A 10,094-nucleotide genomic window follows, 5' to 3' on the forward strand; every position below is an offset into this window, starting at 1 on the left:
TTTTTTGTCTTTTTTTTTTTAGCATCTGACTGATTTCTGGCCTGTTATCACCAGTTGATGTCTTGCGGAGGTGGAAAAAGTACTAAATAACATACTCAAGTAAAAGTACAGTTACTTTATTTTATTTTTTCTCAGGTGAAAGTAAAAAGTAAGTCATTAAAACTTTACTCTGAGTAAAAGTTACTATTTTACAGCAGGAGGGTGTCTCTCCTGTGGTGCGCAAAGGAGAAGAGAAAAAGCTTTTCTCAAACAATGGCTTAAATAAATAAAAAGCTACATAATTTACTATGCAATTACAAAAGCATGCCCTGAGGTGCCTTGTCCACACATGATCTTTAAAACACTTAGAGAGAATAAATTGTCAGTTTAGTTCAGACCATCCCACGATGCTCAGCTTGTTCAACAACAAAATATGTTGAACAAACCACAAAGCAGCTGGTACCAAAACACCTAAATGACCTGTCCTAAGCTAGAATTTGATTACAGTTCATTCTTATGGCCACAATGATACAGATCTTGCTCACAGAGATAAAATACAACAAAAACATGACAGTGGAGGGTATGAATATATGCCATACTTCTCATAAAACAAGAGTTTCAGGTGTCATGAGTTTCTGATGCTGGTCAGTGAATTAGCAGAGGACTGAACTACAAAGTTAGGTTAACAGTTTAGCTGCTGTGAGGAGCTGAAAGTCTGAGTTTTCAGAATCACTGAGGATTTATTTGAGCCTGGTAAGATCACCATGGTGACAGAGACTGAGTTTGAGTCTGGTTAGATCTCCATGGTAACAGAGGCTGAACTCATCACCTGACGCTATAGATCAGGTGATGAGTTCAGTTTCAGTAAGAAGCTCTGTCTGTTCACAGATTATTTTCTTAATGAGACCCCAAATACACAAATCAGACTGAAGCAACATTTATATATCATCATAGTTATACTCAGACATGTCAGATTTGAACAAGTTTCTCCATCATCCTAAAGTCACTCAGTCCACCACAATTAGATACAGTTCAAAAGTTAGTGTTTTCATTTTTTTAATTTAAGCACAATACAATAATTATTTGGGGCTATATTTACATCTTATAATTTATCTGATAAACATACCTTTTGGATTCTAAGTTTAGGTAAAATAATTTAATTTGTCCAAAACTTTTAAAATATTTTGATTAACTCACTTCCTTCCCAGCAAACAAAAATTATGCTAGAAAAACTTAATTCCACTCTCTGGCCTTAATTTACATGTTTTTGTTCACATTTGTAACAGAAAAGGATTTTGAATGTAACCAAGTACACTACTTGAAATATAACATCATCAAGTAAAAGTAAAAGTACAGCTTAGGTTAATTACTTAAAAGGTTGATACTCAATTACGGTATTGTGAGTAAATGCAATTTGTTACTTTCCACCTCTGATGCCATGATATAATTACAAAAAAGGAGTTTTCAAGTGGTGCTTTATTCTGAAAAGTTGAGGGGACTCTCTGTGCTAATCTATTTTAAGAACTCATCTGCTCTAAGTAGCTTCGGTCTAAAATGGCCAAGGCATAAGATATTAAGATATTAAGGAAATCTTTTGCTGAGGCACATCTGTGATGTTTCTGAAGCACAGCGTGGCTCACCTGCTGGAATTAAAAACATTTCTAAAGGTTACAGGGATCAGTTCAGTGGATGGGGGACTAAACACCCAAATTTTAAAAAGGATTGCTTGGCTCTAACCAGTTTTCTGCTTTGATAGGTTTGTACAGTTTATCAGCCTGATTATTGAGGACAGAAATAGGCTGATGTCATAGAAACTTAGTGAACAACAGCAAGTCTAAAGGTTGCATGATGAATGACAAATGAGGCAATAGACACAATGAGTAGTTTTATATTTTAATTTTCAAATTGCCAAATTTAATTTAAAGACCAAATCTGAGATTTTTGATCTATCTAAAAGGCACTGCCTTTGCAGCCAAGGCCAAATTATATATTATATAATATTCTTCTCAGTACATCAGAGTAAATGCATCATCAAATATACCCACTACAGTGACTTTTAACTTCATCCCATGCCAGAGAGATTTTTCTGGTATATTCTATACATGATGCAGGATCGATGTGATTTTAAGATGAAATGTTACTTTAAAAATGATATGAATTTAAAAAGCCCAGGCCTAACAAAACCAGGAGACTGATTTTTGTTTTAATAATTCCAGTAAAAATGTTGATAAGTATCTGACAGCTGGCCTCATTCAGAAAAGTGCAGCTGTCCCACTTTTCTTTAGCTCATGAAACCGGATGTCATTCTGACTTTACCTGACAGGTGTGAGTAGGTGTGGTGATTTGGTCCCTGGTGCCTACTCATCTGTCTTCCTTCTACAGAGATGAATCGGCATCACTACTCGCTCTATGTCCATAATTGCCGCCTGGTGTTCCTGCTGAGGAGAGACTTCACACAGGTGGACACCTTCAGACCGGCAGAGTTCCACTGGAAACTGGAGCAGGTAAGGCACTGATCTAAAGACACCAATGACAGACAGAGAGTCCTGTGTATCCTCAACTAACATTTAGTGGATTAATAAAATAGGTCATGGTAAAATAACAAAGAGACGTGAAGCTTGTATCCTGGATTAAACATGTATTAGAAAATCAATGGGATATTTTTTTGTTTAGCTAAAGCCATGCTGAGCTGCATTTTGTTCTAAATATACCATCCTATTGTATTTTTATATAAAATATATACTTTTTCATTTAAAACTAAATTTTCTTCATAACACCACATTTATTTTTGAAAGCAATACAGCACATGAAGTTGGTCATTTTAGTCCTAAAAAAAAATAAATTTTAGGTATTTTTTGTCACATTTTACACAAATACCTGTATTTGGAGATTGCAAATAACGTGATATATAGTACATAAGCAATGTAAGGACAGATCTTAGAAATATAAAAAAGCAGGCACAATCAAATAAATTCTGACATCATTATTCACAACTTTGTGTTGTGACACTTTAGGTGGCTGCCAAAGATCACTAGAATAGGCAAAAATGTAAATATTTGAAGACTACAAAGACATTTGGTCTAGTATTTCCTTTTATAACAGTGGTGGAAGACAGCATGTCAAGCTATTCTGAGTAAACAAGGATAAGATCTAAGCGATGATAGGTTTTAAATCACAGAAGATTATCGATCTTATGACCCTTTAAAAAAATGTTTATATCAGGTGTTGTCGTTGTTATTGCTTTTTTTCTTATTCATATTGTTATAGATTGTTAGATATGTGTGTCAGTGGTGTATTCCTTTGTGTTCTTGGCATATGAACCAGGTAAATACAACTTTATTCACTGTGTCATGAAGTTGTTGCTTTTGTGTACATATTGTGTTCTTGGAGTATACATGGCATAGTTAAAGTACCAACAATGTATATATAATTTTGGTACTGGTTGTGTAGTGTCTGATAACATGATTTGTACCAATACAAGACCAACATTTTCTCTTAGTACACTTGGACCTGGAAGAAATTGATTCAAGTTGCTGTTGCGGGCTTGCTTTGGACTTTATTTGAAGACAAGAACAAAACACAAGTTGCCAGACTGAGCTCTGTCATAGTAGGGCAGCAAGAAAGCTCTAGAAATAATAATAAGAAGAAGAGCCAGAATATAGTGGGTTAGACCATGGTAGTTGCCAAATGAATTTTTGTCTATCAGAAGAAAATATCCAGATATATTTTTATGTGTTAGATTTTACCAGGGGGCATCGCAGCAGTAATAGAATATCCAGTCAGTCTTTGTGTGTGTCTGTATTTGTTGCATGCACAGCAGCAGCTGTCTAATTCTCGAAGAGGTCGTCTAAATGTAAGACACGTGACCTCGACGCACAGAACCCCACACTTGCACCCTGCAAGGACATTTGATTCATGCTAGAGACCCACAGCTGAGCCTGGACATCCAGATGGAGCACCCTAGGCTAATTTGATCAGACAGATCACTGGTCTTGATTGGAAGAGAGCATGAACGAGGTCATCCATCAGCCTCCTGACAGAAAATATTGTCTGTGTGAGTCATCTTTTGAGAGGAATTTAGACAGAGAGTTACCGCAGGGTATCATAGTTTGTTTTGGTATTCTGGCTCCACATTTGCTTTCCATGTGTGATACCTTTTTAAACATCAGCAATCTGAAAATTACTGCATAAATGTCACTAATGCCTGTCGTAAGAATAAGGCTTTCCTCATGCATTTTCTTTTCCTAGAAAATGATTGTGTGTTGGACAACTTTTTTAGGACATAAAGGCCCCTCGATAAATACATGTAAATACTTAACACATTTTCTGTACAATACTGAGCAGGTAAAATACACCTATGTTAGCTACAGAGCAAGATTTACCCCATATAGTTGACTGAACAATATTGTATCATTGTTTAAGCTTTAAACATGTTTAATTAAAGGCCTAGCACTCTTTGAAGCATGCCTACCACCTTCCACGCCAGAGTTTTAAAATAAGATAATCTTTTATTAAGAAACGATGGTGTTGTAGCCATTTTGGTTAAACCTTGAATATAATGTTATGCACAATCTCATGCAGTATTGCCAGATGTCATGGTCAGAGAATGTCTTGAGATTTACTCTTGGCTACTACCACATACAATTTTAGCTCAATATCTGTAAAATTGACTGAGTTATGGCCATTTTTGGTAACAAATAGCCGCACGGAGACACACTCATACACAGACACAGCCAAATCCATGACCGTCTGCTTTTGCCTTCTGGTGTTGAGTGATGAAAAGGTTTTTAAAAATGAAGAAAATAAAAAAAAAAATGTCTGGCAAATCTGTTGTCATTTCTGGTTCAATGCAGTTTGAAGTCTTCACAAGCACACAAACATATTTTGCTCAAATTAGAGAAAGATAAAAAGTTATCTGTACAACTGACTTAAATGCTGTTTTATTGAAAAGTATTCAATATTCACCTATAATTTGTTTTTACCAAATTTTGCAGAACTTATGGACTTGAATCCAAGTGTTTTGTTTACTTTTGCAAGCTACTGCTGCAAACTTACAACATGCTGTCCATAAAGTAAAGCAAATTAAGCAGTCCTGCCTTATGGATTTTCTGAGGCCCAGCTCAGCTCAGCTTATTGATGTTGTGACGCTGCTGCTAAAGTTGATTGCAGCCACTCTAGACAATGCTTGTGATTCACCCTGACAGTGTGCCAGCCTTCTAGAAGCATCCCAGCAGTGGCCCTTCACTCAGCCTCGCTAAGAATACACGCTTGGACTGTTTTTGACAGCATCTGCATCAAACTGCACAGAGCAGATGAGCTGGAAAGGAAGACACACATGAGACTGTCATGAAGAATTGAGTTGCTTTTAAGAATAAAATACCATGTGAGTACCACAGAGTATATATGCAACATAAAATATAATGTGCAGACTGTAAATCAAAGGCTGAAGTAATCACTTGCTGTTGCATCAGTTAAAGAGCAGTATGTCTGATGGCTGATGAGTACTGGCTCCAAAACATTTGATTTGTTATGAAGTCAACACTGGAAACCTCACCTGGACATAAAAAAGACTGACAGATTGATAGCTCATTCTTGATTCTGTGGATAATGGTGCATACTCATTTTTCAGCTAGTGGAGCTATTTGTCTAGTTAATTTTAAGAACAAATGACACTCCAGTGAGCTAAAAGCTAACAAGTTGTGTCATCCCATGCAATTTGTGTCCAACTTCTTAGGGGGACAAGTGGCGTTTAACTTCAAGAGACTGATCAATAACTGGTCTTTGATGCTCTTAGGTGTCTGGAGCTGCACACGAACCACACTGAGTGGATCAATGTGTGTGTGTGTGTGTACCTATCTCCAGCGGTCAACACTTTAGACAGGCCACCAGTCCATCACAGGGACACATAAATGAACAATCATGCACGCACACACTCACACCTAAAAGCAATTTAAAACTTACCTAACATGCACGTTTTTTGACTCAAACTTGTTTATCTACAGGGTGCAAACATTGTAACAGGTAGTGAAATAACCATCTTTGTTAATTATTGCTTAAATAGGTAGACATAAGGGCCTAAAGTATGTGCATGTATTCCCCCAATAAGATACTGGTGTTTGGCTGCCTTTATCTTAATCACAATACCCTGCTAATCATACAGCAAGATGGTTGGAACTTTAAGAATGGGAAAACTAATGTGTTTTGAACGGATAAGAAATACCTTTACTAAAATGGCACAAAGTCAAAACCTGTTGAAGCCCTGAAATGTTTCTGATTAGAAGCTTATTGATATGGGTTTATGTAGTCTCTAATGACAATGGTTCACTTGAGTTCATTATCAATGAAAGAATAGGATTAGATGCAGAAAATACTGATACTTCATACAAAGTAAAATGCAACAAGAATTCAGTTGAACTATAAAGTGAACTATGCAGTGAAAGCAATTCACAAGTTGTTGGAGCTATCTTTATAAAACATTCATCTTTTAGTGACGCCTATGGGTTCTAAATAACATCTCTGCCTTTAAAATATTTCTCAGAAGTTTTTGAAACTGTACAATTTGTTCAAATTGTTAAATTACAATTGAACTCTTGATAAACAGAGTTGTGCATGTCAAACATTTAATTATTAAACAATTTCCCCCTTTTGGATAACATAACCTTCAGTTTAAAACACAAATATAACAGATGTCTGATTCAAAAGTAACGTGGGCATAAATTCTGTCAATGTTCATATTTAATCTTACTACACTGTATTTTCTTTACCAACTGTTGAAAGTATATAAGTGATATGCTGGCACCACATTTACAGCAAATAGCTGTTAAAGAGATTCAGCAGTGTTAGAAATGCCATTCTCAACTTATCCACTCTTGTTAAAAGTTGCCTCTGAAACACAGAGTTGTAAAAGAAATTTTTCATTAAGTTGCTATCTTCTCTCGCCTTGATGTAATGTGCTTCCCAACAGTTAATGTGTTTTAAACAAAGTTTGAATATCTCTAATCCAGAAATGCCTTCCACTAAAAAAAGAATCTCTGTTCATTACATTGGTTTATCACAGAAGTCTAATTGATTTCTTATACAAAATACAATCAGGCATTGTGTGGTACATATTGAGTAGAACTGGAGAGAGATGGTAGATATTAGTTTTACCTAGTGAGAAAAATAAATGTACTATCTTCTAATAACAGACACAGTAGTTTGAGCCAGTGTGGGTTTAGGCACATTGGTCTATTGTGTTCAGGGCTTGCTCGTATTTTTTCTATCTCTGCTGTCGGCATTGTTAAAAGATGAGGTTTTTAATTGACGTTATTGAAAAGCTTTGCATTGAGCTGGTGCTCAACATGAATTTTGTATGCAGCATAATATTCTTTCATTGCTGATACAATCTAGTTTCAAAGAAACACTGTCAGTCCCACAAATGTTTTTGGATGAGAAAATGCAGGCCCCTGTAAACCCTTTAATTTAAAAAATTAATTAGTATGCTCAATAAAAAAAATAGCCTTCAACATCTTAAGGAAAATTCATTGGCTTAGAGTTCCTCTCACTTCCAGATTCATACTTTAGTTCCTCTGTGTAGAACTTGTGGGATTGCATTCTTTCATTGGCTTAGAAAAATACTACTTATTTACTTACTACTGATTTACAATCAGATTGTTTATATCTTATTTTATCTTTTTATTTTAAAGAAAAGTCTTGATCTTTATTTCTATATTTTATAACATTGTTATTTATGGTAATGGAAGTGGTCGTAGTAGTAGTTTTAGTATTTTTATTAACTTCCTTTGGGAACATCTCTCTCTTTACACATTTTTATCTGTATATACATTTTTGTTTATGACTGCCCTCTTTTCCTATTTTTTGCAAATTAATGATTCTGCTGTTATTTTTATGCTGCTATTAGAATTTTATGAAGTACATGGATGCTGCTATGCCATCTAAGTATTCCTTTGAGATTAATAAAGTCATAACTATTTAAAGTTAGCCACTGTGATTTAGAAAAGTTATTTTTATTATTATTTATTTTATATATTTTTCAGTAAGTGGACCTATTTAATGTGAGATATCTGATCAAACAGCTAACATAGTTAGACTCTTGGTTCCCTGTTCACCCTGGACAATACCCAAGCTATGATCTCCATGCCCTATAAGTACAAATTAGAAAGTGGTTAGAAGACATCAAATTGGGAAAACCCTATTCAATGTGAAGACAATCATGATGCTACTATGCTTTTAGTATTCATCAAATAACTTTTTTTTTCAGCTTTTTTCCGCATCCTAGAAACACTCTCCTGGACTCTCGCAGTGTTATATACACCAACAGCACATTCCCACAATATTACCAGTTAAACCCATTATCACATCACCCCTGCACCCCACACTGACACAACTCTCAGATGGTCTTAGGATTTAGCTATGTTGCAGAAGATCACACCACGCTAGCATTACATTATCACCATGAGTAAAACGATAGAAGTAGCTTAGCCATGAGGCCAGCATAGCCAGTACCTGCATCATATTCTTGGTTAACAAGCCTTGACTGTGTGCACGGTCCTCATGTCCTGGATACGCTGCCACCACACTCCCTCATACTCTGATCAGTACCCCAATACACTACCACTTAAATAATGCACCATATGGATGTTTGGGCATGCTCATTACCTTCCATGACCTATCCCCCTCAGACAAACATAATGGGGACCTCACTGTGTTTCCAATTTGCCCCTGAAGAACTCGCCAAGACCTTGCAAAAACTCACATTCTGGCTGATGTTTTGTTTTTTTACACCACCGGTGTGAAGGAAATAAATTATGTATTTAATCATGTTAAACATGTGTTGGTAAGACTGTAGGTGTCGTATGATGCTCCCCTATAAAACAACTTTCTGTCTCATCTTTACATTGGTTGATAATTAAAGGACCAATTCCACTACAGGAACCTTTTTCAGTAACCAGGGTAGTTTTCTGGACCTAGTAATTCTTTGCCCCCTTTGTTTATAGTTCTATTAACAGGGTGAATACAAGGTACTAGGATAGAAATTTATCTCAGGAAAAGGCCCTAGACCTTTACCCTTTACCTGGAAATTACATAGAGTTTTTAGTGATGGGGTAGCATAAAACATTTTTGATTGGTTAAGTCCCCAAGATCCTCAACAACAGTTCTGCAGACATATGTCTATGACAGAATCAAGAATATCTGAGCAGTTGCAGCACTTCAGTAGCTGAGGACAAGGAATACATGTCAGCAACTTAATTTGCCTAATTTACCCTAAAGTGGAAACACAATAGAAATTACCAAGTTAAAAATTACCAGGATAAAAAAGTTCTGGGTCCATATTGAAAACACACCTTTAGATGGTCATTTTTAATCTTGTTTTCACATTTTGAGTTACTGTTTAGTGACTTGTGAAATTTTTGCTGAGATGTCTGCCTGACCAGTTGTAGAATCATCAAAGTGAGGTTGTCTAATGTATCGAGATTTCCACTGTTGAGAAACTTTAGTTAAGTTTGATCATGTGATCCATGTAAATATGAAAATAGAAATATTTGTTTTACATTTAGTGCAGTGCCTGTTTTGTATTGTCATCTGACAGCTTGGAGGGATTTTAGCTAAATGAGGAAATCAATAAGAAGTCACCTCAAGCCTTTAAGATGGCAACAAAAAGAACAAGAAAAAGACAACATTGATAATTGAAATCTAAATGATGCTTGCAGCAGGAATCTAAATTGAATGTGGAAAGGTAATCATTACCACTGACTACCACCAGGAAAACTAGAAAGCAATCAATCTAACTCTTGGGGGGAGGACTTTCTCTGACTTCACATGTGGACAGAAATGGAAAATATAAAAATCAATCAGCAACTATCCATGTTGTGTTGTACAGCTTCACCTCACAGGTCAATATAAAGAAATCCTTTGATACAATAGATGCGCTGATAGGCATTTTTTGGGGAGGCTATGTCAAAGTAGTTGAGTTGTACAACATTCAGAAAGTTTAATAATTCTATGTTATAGGTACATGAAATATTAAGAGCAAAAACATTTGCAGATGCTAGTTGTTTGGCAAACCCCAAAAACCTTATCTCTGGGTTTAATAATAGCACTGCATTTGCCCCCCC

At 35.8% G+C, this 10,094-nt stretch overlaps 1 protein-coding gene across 1 annotated transcript in view; it reads left to right on the forward strand.

The window, feature by feature from the left end:
• LOC108239357 (calsyntenin-2) overlaps window positions 1-10,094 on the forward strand; it is a 371,232-nt gene that overhangs the window by 282,791 nt on the left and 78,347 nt on the right. Inside the window, exon 8 of the mRNA XM_017422019.3 lies at window positions 2,362-2,483. Coding sequence (XP_017277508.1) covers window positions 2,362-2,483 — 122 coding nt within the window. The remainder of the gene's footprint in view (window positions 1-2,361; window positions 2,484-10,094) is intronic.

This window comes from Kryptolebias marmoratus, linkage group LG2 (assembly GCF_001649575.2).
Source record: "Kryptolebias marmoratus isolate JLee-2015 linkage group LG2, ASM164957v2, whole genome shotgun sequence".
NCBI lineage: Eukaryota > Metazoa > Chordata > Actinopteri > Cyprinodontiformes > Rivulidae > Kryptolebias > Kryptolebias marmoratus.